Source organism: Aspergillus caelatus, assembly GCF_009193585.1.
Source record: "Aspergillus caelatus strain CBS 763.97 unplaced genomic scaffold BDV27scaffold_20, whole genome shotgun sequence".
Taxonomy (NCBI): domain Eukaryota; kingdom Fungi; phylum Ascomycota; class Eurotiomycetes; order Eurotiales; family Aspergillaceae; genus Aspergillus; species Aspergillus caelatus.
In genome coordinates this window covers 179,883-196,912 of record NW_022475283.1, presented here as the reverse complement: position 1 = coordinate 196,912, position 17,030 = coordinate 179,883, and the positions used below count along the sequence as shown (strand labels likewise).

Sequence of the window (17,030 nt, the reverse complement as noted above, 5' to 3'; positions counted from 1 at the left end):
CCCAAAACTGGAGTGTCATAATATTTATGTAATTCTCTCAGCTAACTATTCTGTGGCTACAGAGCATAGTCACTTGACCAGGTATTCTGCTAATGTGTTTTCCTTTCGCCTTTCTTATCTAGTTGTATGCACACTCTCTACTATTTATTCATAGTCAACATCTGCGCCGAGGCCAGCTGAGGCAACTAGTCCCGGCTCTAGTAGAACAGGTTGATAAGATGGATCTTTCTCCCAAGGGTGAGTTATTGTTCAGGCTTGTGCAAATGATGGCTGAGTTGTCTTATCCCAAGAGTTGGAGATACCCTAAGGGACTCGTGCTTTTACTATGAAAAAGAAATGAATCATGGAGGGACCTGCGAGTTCTACGTAATGGTTTCACTGGTTAAACTGATATCATCGCCTTTCCGTTCGTCTATAGGAGTGTATATACAGATGTAGTGCAACAGAAGTGAACTGCTATGTAATATTTATCATTAAGTATAAATTATTTTTATACTGATTTGAAAGTGAATTGACATTCGTTGAATCAAGGGGTTACTGTGAGGTCTTTTGATGTTAGAGAGCTTCCGACACAGTTTTGTATGTAGCTGTAGCCGTAGAAGTAGATTAAAAGTTAGCTTGCAATTAATAACATCATAATTCAACCTAATAACTTTGATTCTCTTTTTCTTTTTCTTTTTCTTTTTTTCTATTTCTAGTTTATGCTTCTTGTCCGTTAGCCAATATGCTGAATATCTCGACATATTGTATGTACACAGAATCGGCATAGTATTTATAAGTAGCCCTACATAGAAGCTATGCCCGGGTTATATATAATCAGTTCAGTCGTTAGAGTATTACAGTACTAACTGATTTGATGATATTGTCAATCCTTACATGTAGAACAGGAATTCATACCTCTTTGCTCAAAAGCACATGCCTACATTTAGTTGTTTCATGGACGTGGGCATGGCCATGGGCATAAACAAGCCCACCAAGAATAACAACTTCCGCAGAGAAATTTCCTGAAACCACACCAGCATCCAAAACACATAAAAAAAAAAAAAAAAAGACCTTGACTAGCCGCCCATGATTCGAAATAACAGTTGGCTTGATTGGATAGGTGATTGAAAGATAGAGAATTGCGATACGGGTGGCAATTAGTAGGCTCTCCGATAGGTGACAATTCTATTAAATATACTATTACTTATTCACAAATTATATAGACTAGTTTGATAAATAATCCAACACGAATCTTAGTAAGACAGCATTCTAGCTAGGGTTAAACTAGTCAAATTCTTGCTCTAAGATTCTACTCATATAGAATCACATTGCCCAATAACACTGGGCAACCCCATAAAATGCCCCAGAAGTAATAAGGAACCAATATCAAGTCATGAAATATGAGGAATATACTCGGCCCACTGTAACGTCTCGTAGGCCTCTCTTGGAAGAAACGCAAGGTTAACAAAGCATTCCACAACCAAAAATAAGCGACCAAGGATATAAAAAGAGTGAAAAACGTGGGAACGACGAATCGCTTCCAGGCCGTGTAGCTTGCTTCATGACACGACAGAAAGACACTAAATATAACAGACAAGCATGATCCGCTACAGGTTATTACCAGGCTGCACATATGCCAGAGTGTTTTCTCTGCAGCCGAGTGAAAGGGAGCGTACCATGCGAGAAGATGCAGAGATCCATAGATGATTCCCGAAAAGCCGAAGGACAGCCAAGCCCAAACCCAAACCGGATGCCAGGTCTGATGATAATACTGCGAGCCTAGGGCGCCGGAAATAGGTTGTCTGCCTTTTACCAGCCAGCGTAGCGTCCCGCCCCAGTTTTGGCATCTGTCTGCAACGCCTTCATAATCCAATTTATCGGCGGTGAACTCGCGAGAGGATCGAAGACACAAGAAGCCGCGTGCTAATTGCGATAACTGATGATCGTCGCCTGTCAGCCGCCGTTCAGCCCCCGCGATTGAATCCTCCCTCAACCTTAGGCATCAGCTTTCCCTCTCAACGCCTGACCTGCGTAGTGTCCAATGCGCCCGGACAGGCATTTAATTATACGCGCGACGCCATGAAGCAGGCGTCACGCAGACTAACAGGCGGGCACCGAACAAGAAAAGTGCAAAACCTGTAGGGATCGCAAGGTGAAATGTGGTATGTAGGCTGATTCCTTTACCTACTACTCCATACCGTTCTCATCGACAGCCGTGCTTCCTGGCCGAAGAACGCTGGAGGAGGAAAGCTATAGAACTGACCGAAGATGAATCACGCGATATATTGGACACTTTGCTCAATATCGCTGTTGACATCCCCGGTCTCCTACATGGTCTGAATTGTCTAAAAGATGACAGGCTTCTGGATAGAAGGAACCCTGCAATCTTGGAAAGGAGTCTAAAACAGACCTTGACGTCACTTCAACAGTGGCAAGATACCTCTTTTTCCCGGCCTAATGCAAACAACGCCTCCCCCCCGAGATCCATCGCCCAAACTGCCTCCGCAATCGCCTTCCACCACATGGTCCTTCTTCTCTTAGAAGAGCTGTGCTACCTGCTTGAGGTTCCGTGGCTGCCATCGTCACCTCCATTGTTAGGAGTGATGGCCGGGCTGGACAGGCTATCAACTGCGCACACACGAGCGTAGCGCAAGCACGCTCTAGCAAGCGAGATATTGTGTCTGGCACAGCGATCCATAGGCGACGACACGGGTGTCTATGGTGTCCTCCGCTTTACCATGCCCTTGCATGTAGCTCATGACCATCTCCTCCCTGCAAGTCCGGAGATTGCTTGATGCTATTGGAAATCTCATGAATACCGTTATGGCTGGGCAGCATGGGTTCTACATGGCGAGGCGGCATGAGGGGATGTGTACGTCATTATTGGGATCAAGCTCTACTACTTAGAGCTTCCTTTATTCTGTCAATTCTTTCGAAGTGGTGGAATCTGTAATGTCGTATGAAACTGGTGAAAGCACTCTGGACTCGATATGAGTTAAAGCAAACCAGGCATAAGAGTAAAACGGGCTACCACTCAGAGCTATTTTTTTTTTTTTTACTAATCTTATAATTTACTAAAATAAAAATTTCTGACCCTCTTAGAGCTTTTTTATATAATCTTCTTAGTTTCTGACTAAACCCGATCAACTATAGTATCGACCTCTGGTGCTGCTATGTATTCCAAGTTCTTGTACAATAATTACAATGCATAAGCTGGTTGTATAAACGGAGCAAATTCTTATCTTTCTGGATTGTCTCTGGAGGAACCATTCGAAGCACGTAAGCCTCTGTTATAAACTTCTCCGAAAAAGCTGTACAATAAGTCACCCATTCACCATGATATCTCACAATCCAATCAGTTTTAGTCTGTGAGCTGGATAACAACCTTGCCGACTTGCTGCCCTGACTCAAGCCTCTGATAAGCCTCGCGATATTCCGCAAAGGGATAAACCCGATCAATAATAGGCCTTGTTCTGTGTCTCTCCATCGCTTGAAGCATTGCCTCGAAATCCATCCGCGACCCGACAGTTGACCCGGTTACTGTCAGGCTTCGAGCAAGTATATCAATTGGGGGAAGGCCGCCGCCGAATCCGCTTGCAAACCCAATCAGGACAACCGTACCAGTTATCTTAGTCGATGCTGCAGACTTCACAATGGTTTTCTCACCCGCGATATCTAGCACCTTATCGACGCCCTTTCCATCGGTCAGGGCAAGGATCTCGCGATCCCAGTCAGGGCAGGTGTTATAGTTCACCACAGACTCGGCGCCTAGTTCCTTCAGCTTAGCGGCCTTTTCGTCAGATGACGTGATCGCAAGGACCCGAGCGCCGAAGATTTTCGCAAACTGCAAGGCGAAAAGCGAGACACCGCCGGTGCCCTGGATCAGGACCGTCTGGCCCGGTTGGAGGGGCTCGATCTTGTTAAGCGCCGTCCAGGCTGTGACAGCGGCACAGGGGAGCGAGGCCGCCTCGGCGTAGGACATATAGTCAGGGATGGGGACGAGTGCGTCTTCGTAGAAAAGGACGTATTCAGCCAACATTCCGTCGATACTGAAGCCGACGCTGCTGGAACGATAGTCTGGGTTGTATGGGCCGCCAATCCAGTTTGCGGCGCAGCTAACTGAGACGCGATCACCGGTTTTAACTCGTGTTACGTCTTTGCCAACTGCAACAACTTCGCCGGCACCGTCAGATACAGGGACAACGTCTTTCTTGGTCTCTGCGGGATATTCCCCTCTCAATAGCGCCGTGTCGCGGTAGTTCAGTGAGGCCGCGTGTACCCTAATCAGCACTTCATGGCGACTTGGACTTGGTAGAGGTTCGTCCCGAATTTCTGCGCTGGCTTTATTGTCTGTGGTGACAATTCGGACGGCCTTCATTTGTTTCATGGTTCGAAATAACGGAGTGGCTTCAGCTAGAGGCAGTTTGGCTTATGTGGATAAGTGATTGTGAGATAAAAGAGTTGCAACTTGGGTGGCAGGATCCTAGAGGAAGTAAGACCGACCTGTAGATTTCTTATCTACTTATACTTGTAAGAATGCCCTCAAGTTAGGGTTAGAGTGGGCTCTCCGAGGTGGGAGCTCCGAAGTGGGGCGCTCCGATAAAGTGGCAATTCCAAGTGTTAACGAAATTTAAGTATAGTTTGTTAGTTAATAATGTTTAATTTAATTAATAATCCAACCTTTTTTTTTTTTTAATTTAATCTTACAAAGATGACATTCTTAACTAACTATTCTATTATTCCTGCGAACTATTACCCCCACAATAGATCTTGAGGAATAATTCTACTCGTCCAGAATCATCCAACGGGCCTTTGCTTACCATTTTATAAGGGTCTTCTTACCTACTAAAAGAATGGGCCCAAAGACATTCATATGTCAATTTCCGCCCTGCAATGCCAGATATCAGCGCAGGGAGCATCTTCGTCGTCATGAGACGCAACACCACCGACGACAACTTTTCCATTGTTCAACCTGTAACCGAGAATTTGGCCGAAGGTAAGGAGGAAGTCCTTACTTAAAGAGAAAGCGTAATCAACTAGTTCTTAATGCTGGCATCCTAGCGACACACTCCGGCGACACCTACAAAAAGTGCATGGAGTAAAGGAACGTGCGCCTCCCATGAAACAAGCATGTACATCCTGTCGAGATCAAAAGACTAGATGTCAAGGAGGGCCACCATGTAGCAAGTGCGTGGACCGCGGAATCCACTGCTCCCTGAGTCGGCAGGATGAAGAACAGCCAGGTGGCTATTTCAGTCACCCGCAAGACACACTATTGATTGATGATTATTCCACCCAATCCGAGGCCGGTCGCTCTGAAAAGGAAAAACACTATCTCAGTTTATATTTCAAATTATTTCACCCTCACTGGCCATTTGTTCACCAAGGGTCGTTTCGTGAGGGCCATGAAACACCCTTACTTGTCCAGTCGATGATTGTCATCGGTTTGTGGGTGAGTAAAGAACCGAATGCACAGTCAAAAGCAGTTGACCTCCACAATGTCCTCAGCTCGGCCATACATCAGCAGAAAGTATGTAGTCGAAACCCTCCCTCTACCTTGATCAATTCCCACTGACAGGGAAACCTGCAGGGGATATGGGATGCCTCTATCTCAAAGGACGCAAGTAGTACCTGTTCCTGGCCGATACCGACTTATCAAGCTATCTTGCTCCATCTAATCTTCGCTGTACTACACAAAGGCAGTGGAGTGCTTGGTCTGGACTTGAAGCCTTCTCTTACTCCTGCTGATGCCGATCTCCTTCATAGACTTGTCGCGAGCTGCAAAAAGCTGGGCATACTATACTATCCAAACATGCTGAGTCGCTTTGGACAAACTGATCTTGCTGAATTTGTCTGGGTAAGCATCGAGGAAATTAAACGATTTAACATGGCGCTCTTTAAGGTCTGCAGGGCTTTTAGCAGCTCAAGCGAACAGGGGAGTAGTATAGACAGCTTGGATATGGATATGGCAGGGGCAGCAGCAAGCAGGGGGCTTTATGCACGCGATTTACAGTTTCCATTGCCAAGCAATACTCCATTGTGGAACGCTGTGAGCAAAGAGGAATGGATGTCTGCGGCTACAGAGCACGGATGTGGCATTAGCCTGGATGACACTTTGGAGGTGGAATGGATCTCGAATTCAGCCAAAATCTTGGAGCTAATTGAGACTCCATATCTCTTCGGATAGTGTGGTTTGATAACCAGAGCGTGGTCTCAAGAAGCCGTATCATCGATGAAAAGTGGATCAATGTGTGATTTCCCGGGAGGTTCCATGATGGGTTCAAGAAATTGTCCTATGCAGAATCATGCCCCAGTGCCTGTTTTCTGGGTGTCGGTTGACAGAAATAAGAAATTGGATTGCTAGGAGTATCCTATGGCCAAATATGTTGATTGGATAAATCACCACTTTTCGGGAATACCACCTTGCTGGGATATTTTATCCCGCTCACTGGACCCAATATAAGCAATCCAGTCATAAGAGTACCACAGCACTAAATTAGCCGATAATATTAGTAACCCTTAACTCTAAGATAGAAGGTTCACATGTCTTTCCTTATTCCTCATTCCCGCATATAGTTAGTAGTTCATTACTAGCAAGGGCTTATGCATATACAAGCCTATATCTGCAGCCTTTATTGCAGATATCTAGATCCTTTTTTCCACCGGCGATACTCGAGTTTGGCTTTATTACCAAGGGAACTTTTTAATGTACACCAAGAATTGGAACCATAAATACTAGGGCTGTCCGATATGCGGCTTTTCTCACTTCCAAGCAGTGTGTATCCATACTTTGCATGTCATCCTTTTACGACACATATGTTTCACTCCATTACAGGTCAATCCCGAGGTCTTCTAGTCTCTTCGACATGGCTAATATCATGAGTGCCGATTATAATCTCGACAAACACCACCCGGTCAAAATGGAAAGTCTTCCAATCTCGCCTCGAGAAAACCAGGGGGATAGAGAGGACAGCTATTGCAACCTTTCCACACCGATTTCTACAGAGATAGATGCAAATTTAGTAGACAGCACCTATAAGCTTCTCAAGGACGTAGAGTCCCCGAAGTTCGACAGCCGATGGCAAGAAAGCCCCGGCAAGGCATTAAGTCCGTCTGCCAAGCACGCAGCGTCCACATACCAACGAACTCTCTGCCTCGGATTAAAAGCATTATTAGGGCAAATCACAATTCCCAATAGCCAAGCCTGGCAGGATGCAGTTGCATACTGCCGAGCAGTCATCGCTTACCCCCCAAGACTCCATTAACCGGGCCAATTCATACTGGATCAGATCCTCTTTCGACGTAAGCAAAGCATAACTGCAACGATTTGGCCCGGGGATTATTGCAGCAGCGCATAAGGGCACTTCCGATATCGTATCAGATCATTTCCAAGGAAATCGGCTGAAAGTGCCCCACGTCGATAAGAAACAGAGCTTCTACCGCAATGCGCAAAATATGAACCAGGGCGCTTTCTTTTGTCCTTCCTCTAGCCCCTTGGCGGTTGGGGCCTTTGACTCGGGGATAATGCCCTGTTCGCTGAGTATGTCAGCTTTTCTGGACCCGGAGACGGCTGTCAAAGCGGCGTCGATTTCTGGGGTTGCCATTTGCGATGACTATGCTGCGTTCTCGATTGAAGATTACGAGATTCGGCTGCGTATAGTTGGGGTTTCCCTTGGGTGTGCGTATGAATTTGGTGGGCAGTTGGTTAATGCAATAATCGATGGGAGTATGTTGCAATGTACTGGGACTGGTGAGCAGCTTACTCTTGAAGCTGCTATGGCGTGGAGAGTTATCAGTGGTTGTACGTCACCTAACAGTGGGTATATATTCAGTAAGGGAAGTCTGGACGAGGGACTTGTCATAACCGAAATTGAAATTGCGGTGCATGACTTGCTAGACTGGAGGTCTGATATAGCGGCTGGGAACCATGAAAATGGAGTCTCGGCAGCATATGGACTAGGTATCAAAGACCCGTTTCACGCTTATTTGGAGGCTATATTGACGCGAGCGGAGTCTAATCCAAGATCTGGTGGGTATGCGATTGCGGCCATTGTGTTTATGCACTTTACCGGTGTTAGATACGGTGCATATGACTTATGATATCATGGCACTCATGGTGAGCCATGCTCTGAATGTGTTCAGATTCTTGGAAACGTGACAATGGGTGAAGGGCTGGTCTGGGCTCCAAAACCGCCTTCTAGAAGCTTTGAGGATAGTGCCTGTATTAGGCGGCTTGGGAAGATTTGGATTGATGAATTCAAGGACTGTGGTTTGATTCAAGAAAGTCTCAGCTGGTTTCAGCATCTTGTGTCTACAGGAGAAATTCGAATTTTTGATGTTTTGAATCCAATTGATGAAGTTGATGCTGAGGCCGATTGGGTCTGACAAGGTAGACTTTTATATTTGTTGTCTCTGCACATATACAGAAACCTAGAGCTGATACTGTCAACTTTCCTCTCATGCTCACTGTTACCCTAACATTATCGATATTTAGAATAGCTACAGATAATTGAAACCGCTGAACTCTATACAAATCCCCCCTAATCCACAACAGAGCAAAGAACCAAGAATTCAATTCAATAAATACGAAACACAGGCAACACTTTTAGAGCCCTAACATAATCAACCAACCAATCCAATTCTAGCATTTCATCACATGCTTACGGAGTACATCCCAGATCTGCAAGGGAAACTATGTACCGAGCGTCAGCAGCCTCACTGTTTAATTGGAATAAGGTTTCCAGGAACTGAGCGTTGTCAACTTAGGGCTGTTTGCTAGCTTCTCATAAATGCCTGAAGCGGGAACCCATCGGACGACAGTTGCCCTCTATCCTGATCTGTTCTTGTTATGTACATCTACTCTGTAGAGCCACATCGTCTGAATATTGGATCCACTGGGGCTGGATGTCCAACCAGAGGGCTAGCTGAGTGTTGAAGAAACTCATTCTGAGTGGGAGTCCCCACTGGAAGGGAATTGTTGACGTGCTATATTGGGATGGATTATAACCTCACCTTAGGATCCAGGAAGGAATTCGCTGAGCGAGGTTTTGGGTATGGAAAGCAAAACTGTTGATAAGGATAATGATAAGTAGGTTGAAGCAATTTAAAATGAAGAAGAAAAATAAAATAAAATAAAATGAATAAATAAATAAATAAATAAATAAATAAAGCGTAAACGAGACGATAGTGTAACTGGAGAGAAATAAACTCGTCAAACACAAGCCCACACAGGCCCAATCGGAACAAGAAAAGACATTGACGATCAGAAATTGACAACGAGCATGCTAATCAACTACAAAAAACCCCCTCGTTCAGCTGATCAACTGAAGAAAATCAATGCCGGGGGTGACGGCAAACTCCTTATACGTGGATAGCAAACGCCCTAAGTTAGCCGCCAATCAAGCTGGTTGTTTGCTTCCCAACTCCACCTGTTCCTTGGGTATCTACAGATGTCTCCCTACCAACGAGCATACTACTGGGGGGAGCAAACAGTAAAGCGAATTTCATCATCGTAGTTTCCGAACGCGACTGTGTTTTATAGCGGTGAGCTTCTGCTAATTCGAGGGCTGAGGACGCTCTGGTAAATTCTTGACTACTGTTTCTGACTCTGTGGTACCTTCGTATATGAATTTTTTACAAGGCAGATATATATATGGACCCTCACAGTTCTTGAACAGTTGTGGGTGGGCGAAGCTTGAGATCATCTGGGCTTGAGGTATTCTTTTGCTCGTACAGTGTCCTATTGTTATGGGAATTTTTAACTCAGGTTAGGCTTTCGGTTAGCAGCCTTTTTTTTTTTTTTTTTTCTCTTCATGGTCATCGTCATAGCCTTTGGATACGTTCAAAACTGTGAAGGCACATTCATTATCGTCGGTACAAGAAACTCCCGCTGACAAAGGCAGATGTGTGAGAACGTGCGAGGTCGGTTCGGGGTCTGTGGCCACGAAGCCACTGTATACATCGCGAGATGTGCTGTTGCTCTGCAGAACCAAGTGACGTGTCCACCTAACCAACGCCAAGACGTCTGGGACTGGCAGGAGGATAAGGATAACGAAGAGTGTCCAGCATGCAGGGGGCAAACGCCACCCGAGACACCTTGACAAGAGAGAGACGCGAACAGGGACGGGAAGGGGGAAATCTTTGAGTGCTGCCTTGATATTGTAGTTCACGCCTGGAGCAATGAATTCCTCATGCCAGCCACTAGTTTCTGTTCCAGTCTTCCGCCCCATGTATATGAGTTGGCTCGGGCCTTCGCGGAGTCAATCCATTGTGGGCGTGGAATGAAAATCCTAACACACTAGACGTAAGCCGTGTAGCTCGGAAGGAATGGGGTGGCGACTCTCCTACCAATTGTCTCCCTGGCGGCTACTCAGATAGACTTGATGGGGGATCTGCGCAACTTCGTCCGCGCCGAGTTCTCCACCAACGTTCAAGTCGAAGATAAACCAGCGCTTCACCGGCTTGGCCGAGTCGAAATCCGCGGGGATGTGGACATGGTCGTATCCAGTAGGTTGGAGTGACGCACGGAATTCTCGGTTTAAGACTTCTTCGCAGAATGCACTCCCTAGAGTATTATGGCGTCGCTGTGGATTACCACCAATATCAGTAACGCAGGCAGAGATAATGACTCGCATTGGGCTCTCCATCATGATTCCGGTCCATGAGGGTCCAAAAAGCAAACGGCTCCCATTTTTTGAAGAAGCACTCTGCGCCTAGGGCCATGAAGGATGATGATTTGCACTGACAGTACAGCGAGCCGGCCGGATTAATTCATTGACCGGTCTCGTCTCATCGTTTGTTTCACTCGACATGGATCAACGTCCTAAGATCTCCTCTTTTTAATCTCGCACCGGGGTTCATATCCCATTCCTCTCTTTCAGCAGAATTCGATGGCGCTCTGGTGGTGTTTAAATGGCTGGATGTCAACGAGTCATGTCCATAGTTTCGTTGGTTGCAATTTGATTGGCACTAACTCTAATTAGCTTAGAAGAGCTTCAGATTTGATTAAAACAAAAAGCCACTTGGGAGAGTTGACAGTGAAGAAATATTGCGAGTGGGCCAAAGGGGCCCTGTACTCTTCCCTTTTCGGCATGCAACGCAGTCACTAGTCTTCCTCAAGCCCTGATAAAGTCTAGATCGATGCAAAGTAATATTGTCCCCCATTACAATGATTGGAGTAGAAGCAGTTTTGTGGATACTTTCTTTTGCTTCTTACTTTATAGTTTACGATATATCAGCATTGAGCTGGCCATACTTAAGACACTGACATTACATATGTACATATCCAGACGACCCGGTCGCATTCAACGGCAGTGTTGTCCTATATTGCCAGCACTCTGATCATAAATCTATAGGCATTTGTAAAAGCTACCTTATCTGTCTCACAGACATAGTTGATGAAATGTACGTCATCATATTCACAAAGCTTGTTCATTTAGGAACTTCAATCCCGCCATACGAAGAGATCCTCTACATGACAATAGGGGGGGATAAAGATGAGCTCATGGCAACGCACGAGCATTCTCCCCTCTCGCACATGCATTGTATTAAAATAATGGCAGCACCACAAGGACCAGCTGCGAAAAGGTGTTTGATTCTTGTCGTAGTTGGATAGAGTTACCTACTACAAACAACTCCCCAGAAGTTAAGATGCAGATTCGGCGGTATTTCACTCGTTCCAAAAGCCAGTCAAACGCCCCGGCCACCGATGAAGTCTCTCCGGAAAGTCGTGAGATATAAACTATTCCTAATTCCAGATTTGCAAAGTTAGGCCTCTGATATAGGACAGAAAAGATAGAACCCCCGGCACCAGAGACAAGAAAGAAGAAACTTGCCGCCAAAGCAAAGAATCTTGTCCGGTGTGCAGCGTGTACGGAGCCCATTGAGCGCCGTGCTACCTTGAAAGCCCTATGTCCCCACCGTTATTGCTATCCCTGCATAGCCAAAATGTTCGAATGCACCATCAACCGCAGAGACTATTTTTGGCCTCCAACATGCTGTTCCAAGGAGATCCCGCTTTGGCTCGCCTGTGCGTGCCTAAGTCAAGACACGATCAAACGCTTCAAAGACAAAATGACAGAATATAAAGATATCAATAAAACATATTGTTCCAATTCGAACTGCTCACGGTATCTGGCTCCTTCTCGCTGTCGCGATCGTATCAGGGTATGCGATCATTGCCTTGAGAGAACGTGTACCTCTTGCAAAGGGTCCTCCCACCGAGGGAGATGCAAGAAGGTCCATAACGACGGCACAAAAGAGTTTCTTGCATTGGCGACGAAGAAGAAGTGGAGGAACTGTCCCCAATGTCTCCGTATGCTGCAACGCTACGATGGCTGCAATATTCTGAGGTGAGTGGAGTCCCTTTCAGGCATTGTCTTCACCAATACATATTAATCATTATAAGCTGTTTCTGCGGTGCTCAAGTCTGTTATGATTGTGGAAACAGATCAATGGAGTGCACATGCAAGATGGGACGAAAAGTGCAACCACGATGGTAGGAAGTACTAGTGGGAGATGCTCTAGTTAGCCTATTCCGTTGATGTCCTTCGTCGTATTTCCTAGAGTCAATTCAAGTTGGTTCAATCTTCAGGAAGAGATAGCGTTCTTCGTGGACATTAGCCTGGTATGACTTAAAAGGATGCTGGCTCAGTGTATACATTCAATAGTTTTGTATGCTTTATGTACATGTCGCAATTAGAAACCCAACGGATCCACTTGTCCCAGGAAGGAGTTATTACCCTCTCCACGCAGAAGTGCCTCGATATCAACTCGTCCCGAAGTCAGATACCGCTCACTCACACCCACATTGACTCTCTGTGAGAGTAGCTGTTTCAATTCGGCGCGCATCCCCGCCAATTCACCCTTGGAAGTGTTTCCAGCTTTCCGTTCGCGCTCCTGTCGTCCACGTCCGCGTCCGCGCGCGCGCGCTGTGGCATTGTCGAACTCCTCGCTGTCGTAGTCAACACCAAGATCTTCTGCAGCTGTGCGGAGCCAGTTATCCTCGGACGAAACCTTCTCTTTAGCGATATTGGAGTCAACGATTCGAGCCGCTAGAGTGACTCGCTGTTTGACACGAGATACGACTCGACGATCTAACTCTAACGATTCGAGAGGCACCTTCTTTCTGTTGGCCATGTTCGCATGCACCTTTGCAGCGAGTCGGACCACGCCGACCATTTCGTCCGGAGAGCAGATGATGACGCTCTTTCCCGACGCTCCAGCACGCGCGGTACGGCCAGACCGGTGGACATATGCGTCCGCAGTACGAGGAGCGTGGTAATGGACTACAAAGTCAATACCTTTGATGTCGAGTCCACGCGCAGCAACGTCGGTTGCGACAAGGATGGAGCTAGGGTCGGATGATGGAGAGGAGAACCGTTCTACGGAACGAAGTCGTGCCTTTTGGGCCATAGAAGAGTGAAGAGCAAGTGCTGGGAGTTGAAGGGTTTGTAGGAGCTGAGTTAGTCGTCGGACGGCGGATATGGAATTCGTGAAAACTAAAGTGCGGTGTTTAGGGTGGTAGAGCAGAAGGGTGTAAAGGAAAAGGTCCTGCATAAATCGTTAGACGGAATATATATGATGCGCTTGGTTTGAAACGTACCTTTTCCATAGCAGCGCACTCCACAATACCCTCCTTAAGGTTCTCTGCCATCTGCGAAACTGGGTTCACATCAATAAATTTAGGCTTCTCCTCGCGGAAGTTAAGCTTCTGAAGAAGGTACTCCATTGACTCCTTTTGGCTCATGATATCACCACCGGTCCACTTGCCTTTGCCCGCCAACTTCTGCTGAAGGTCACGGTGGAATGTAGCTGAGAAAACCAGGGTCTGTCTACCAGACTTGGGGTCTGGTTCATCGTCAGATTCGTCGCTCGACTCATCTGGGAACTCTCCTTCCACAACGCGGTCGAGAGCTGCCAATATCTCGTGAGCTTCCTTGAAGTGTCCTTCACTCAGAAGTCTATCGGCCTCATCAATAACAAGGAATTTTATCGCCTGCATCTTGCGAATCAGACCATGTCCAGAGCTGAGAACCTCCCACACTCGACCAGGTGTACCGATTACGATATCAGCGTTGGTAAGGACTCTCTGTTGCTTTTGCACTGACAAACCACCGGTTAAAAGCGCAATTCGAGCATTGACGCCCGGGGAATGGCTGACCACCTCCCCAATATGCTTCGCGAGCTGATGCGCCAGCTCTCTAGTAGGCGATAAAACAAGGGCGATCGGTGCGGTCTCATTTTTTTCTGAATCATTTTGAATTTTACTCCGCAACTTTTCCAGATAGTACTCTAGAATGGGGATTCCGAAAGCGAGCGTTTTTCCTGAACCTGTCGAGGCCTTTCCGATGACATCGCGACCATCCAAGATGGGAGGAATGCAGGCCTTTTGAACAGACGTTGGCGTGGTGAACTTCATCTTCGAGATTCCAGTGAGGATTTCGGGAGAGAGCCCAAGGGACTCCCAAGCAGAGACGTCCGCTCCGTCGTCGTCTTCTTCATCCTGAAGGGCTGCAAACGAGATCCCGGATTGAATTCCCTTGTCTTCCTTACTTTCAGCAGCTTTTCCTTTCTGTTCTTTCGTCGCGTCCTTTGCGTTTTTCTTCTTCTCCTTCGCATTCTTGTTCTCTTTCACCTTCACCTTCTTATCGGACTCGTTGGGTTCGTCTTGGGTCTCCTTCGATTCCTCCTGGGAAACAGCTTGATCGTCATCGCCGAAACCTTCCCATTCATCATCGGACTGAGTATTCGTTTCCTCTGGCTCTTTCTTCTTCAAAATTGACTTTTTCGGTTTTCCAGCCTTTGCCTAATGGGTGTCACTATATATCGCTCAAAACCGCGGCGCAGAGAACATACCTTGAATTTGATCTCACCATTCCCTTCTGACCGTATAATATCAACACCCTCAATTTCCTCCAATCCGAAAAATCCACCAGCATCTTCAAGACGATCCGGCAGAGCTACCTCCTTCCAGTTAAGCTCATCCATTCCGACAAAGCCATCCCAGTCACTATCCTCCCCGGTCGCATTGCTAGGCTTTGCGCTCTTCTTCCTTTTCTTCACAAAGGATCCCGGACCCTTTTGGTCCCGCTGCCGTTTCTGTCCCATGTCTAGGACTTATAAACAATTATGAGGATATATGTTGTTTCTGGTTGATCTGAAAGAATTATTTTCGGCGCCGAGAAGGGAAAAAGAGCGGCAGAAAAAAAGCCCTCCGCTCGCCGCCTTACAGTCAATCTTATCGGCACGCCCGCCTCTGCCCCACGGAGAAATTCATTGAAAATCACTCTTTTTTACATACCCATTGGTATAGTTTCAACCGTCGCGCAGACACCGCGAAGATGGGTAAATCCTCCAAGGACAAGCGCGATGCGTACTACCGACTAGCCAAAGAACAAAATTGGCGTGCGCGCTCAGCGTTCAAGCTAATCCAGATCGATGAGCAATTTGATCTATTCGAGCACGAGAACCCGGAGAAAGTTACACGAGTTGTGGATCTTTGCGCAGCGCCGGGTAGCTGGAGTCAGGTGTTGAGTCGGGTGTTGATTAAGGGCGAGAGCTTCGGACGTAGGGCGTGGGTGGAGAAAAAAGGCAAGGAAACGGCCGCGCTGGCGAGTGCGAACGGTGATGCGACGGACAACGGAGTGGATGGAGATGCGGATATGCAGGAGTTGAAACCTAGGAAGAATGTCAAGATTGTCTCGATTGATCTGCAACCGATGGCGCCGCTGGAAGGCATTACAACCCTCAAGGCAGATATTACACACCCGTCCACAATCCCTCTTCTTCTCCGCGCCTTGGACCCTGAGGCTTATGATTCCACCACATCTTCTTCCCCTTCTTCTCTCCGCCAACCGCATCCTGTCGATCTTGTTATCTCCGACGGTGCCCCAGACGTCACTGGTCTGCACGATCTAGACATCTACATTCAGTCCCAGCTGCTCTACGCTGCCCTGAACCTCGCTCTAGGCGTTCTCCGCCCCGGAGGCAAGTTTGTGGCCAAGATCTTCCGCGGTCGTGATGTCGACCTTATCTATGCACAGCTTCGTACGGTCTTCGAGAAGGTCAGCGTCGCGAAGCCGAGAAGTAGTCGAGCAAGCAGTCTGGAGGCGTTCGTAGTCTGTGAAGGCTTCATTCCACCGTCCATTCACGGTGGCTCCATGGGCATGGATGCCCTCAAGAACCCCCTATTCGGCGGCGCAGCAGTGGCACATACTGTATCCGCCGATGGTAACGTCGGTGTAGAGGTGATGGATGTTGATTCTGAAGCCAAACCCGGAGCTGATCTCACGACGACAAAGACCGTTACTTCAACCGAACCTCATAAGGAGAACCAGGTCCGCATGCTGCATGCCGATTCTGATAGCTCTTCTACACCCGACCCCCTTTCTCAAAAGCCTGTGACGGAGAAGTTTGCCGTCGAGAACAGGTGGATTCCTCCTTTCATCGCCTGCGGCGACCTCTCCTCCTGGGATTCCGATGCGTCCTACACTCTTCCTCCTGATCATGTAAGCTTAGATCCTGTCCAGCCACCTACAGCTCCGCCTTACCGGAGAGCACTGGAATTGAGGAAAGAAAAGGGTGGTGCCTATGGAAAGACAAAATTGGGGGCTCTCGGTCGGGCCTGAGATGTTAACGTTTTCTAATTGATTTTCCTACAAAACTTACATGCGTGGCTTTTCATTATACACTCCCGAAAGTCGGTTCATTGAAAGGCCAGGTCCATTGATTTGCATAACTGAGGCGGTGTTTCTGGAAAAGACAGGAGATTTACAATACAAAAGACTATATAGAAGATACCCAAAGGATACAAAATATATCATTCGAAAGGGTATGTGTGTATGCCAAATTCAGTGTGGTGATAGAACTGTAGTGCAAACAATCTTATAGCCATGAGGACTCTTCTAGGCTTCCAAAGTCATCTTCCAAGATAACCCTAGTACAATATCACCAAAACTAGCACTATTGCACAAGTAATAGGGAGCGATGGGGTCCCTATTAAACCATGGTGCTAGATAAGTCTTAGCAAGAATTCTGATAGCGAATGT

At 47.0% G+C, this 17,030-nt stretch overlaps 6 protein-coding genes across 6 annotated transcripts; 3 read left to right on the top strand and 3 right to left on the bottom strand.

The window, feature by feature from the left end:
• Positions 1–3,242: 3,242 nt before the first annotated feature.
• Positions 3,243–4,441, bottom strand: BDV27DRAFT_167645 (zinc-dependent alcohol dehydrogenase family protein). The gene has a single exon (XM_032074550.1). The coding sequence runs from the start codon at positions 4,367–4,369 to the stop codon at positions 3,344–3,346; it is 1,026 nt and encodes a 341-aa protein (XP_031931745.1). The 5' UTR covers positions 4,370–4,441; the 3' UTR covers positions 3,243–3,343.
• A 394-nt stretch (positions 4,442–4,835) lies between these two features.
• On the top strand, positions 4,836–6,243 carry BDV27DRAFT_167641 (Zn(II)2Cys6 transcription factor; the record flags this gene model as incomplete). The annotated part of the gene is made up of 3 exons (XM_032074549.1): positions 4,836–4,978; positions 5,044–5,512; positions 5,561–6,243. 3 exons carry the CDS (start codon positions 4,836–4,838, stop codon positions 6,167–6,169), a joined length of 1,221 nt encoding a protein of 406 aa, XP_031931744.1. The 3' UTR covers positions 6,170–6,243.
• Positions 6,244–7,524: 1,281 nt separating this feature from the next.
• On the top strand, positions 7,525–8,082 carry BDV27DRAFT_153857 (uncharacterized protein; the record flags this gene model as incomplete). The annotated part of the gene is made up of 1 exon (XM_032071866.1): positions 7,525–8,082. The coding sequence occupies one exon, from the start codon at positions 7,525–7,527 to the stop codon at positions 8,080–8,082; it is 558 nt and encodes a 185-aa protein (XP_031931743.1).
• A 1,787-nt stretch (positions 8,083–9,869) lies between these two features.
• On the bottom strand, positions 9,870–10,670 carry BDV27DRAFT_122116 (uncharacterized protein). The gene is made up of 2 exons (XM_032065547.1): positions 10,330–10,670; positions 9,870–10,271 (listed from the first exon to the last, which is right to left on the bottom strand). Exons 1-2 carry the CDS (start codon positions 10,629–10,631, stop codon positions 10,148–10,150), a joined length of 426 nt encoding a protein of 141 aa, XP_031931742.1. The 5' UTR covers positions 10,632–10,670; the 3' UTR covers positions 9,870–10,147.
• Positions 10,671–12,629: 1,959 nt separating this feature from the next.
• On the bottom strand, positions 12,630–15,097 carry mak5 (ATP-dependent RNA helicase MAK5). The gene is made up of 3 exons (XM_032065546.1): positions 14,839–15,097; positions 13,586–14,788; positions 12,630–13,533 (listed from the first exon to the last, which is right to left on the bottom strand). Exons 1-3 carry the CDS (start codon positions 15,088–15,090, stop codon positions 12,679–12,681), a joined length of 2,310 nt encoding a protein of 769 aa, XP_031931741.1. The 5' UTR covers positions 15,091–15,097; the 3' UTR covers positions 12,630–12,678.
• Positions 15,098–15,294: 197 nt separating this feature from the next.
• Positions 15,295–16,816, top strand: BDV27DRAFT_122114 (tRNA methyltransferase TRM7). The gene has a single exon (XM_032065545.1). The coding sequence runs from the start codon at positions 15,324–15,326 to the stop codon at positions 16,608–16,610; it is 1,287 nt and encodes a 428-aa protein (XP_031931740.1). The 5' UTR covers positions 15,295–15,323; the 3' UTR covers positions 16,611–16,816.
• Positions 16,817–17,030: the final 214 nt, after the last annotated feature.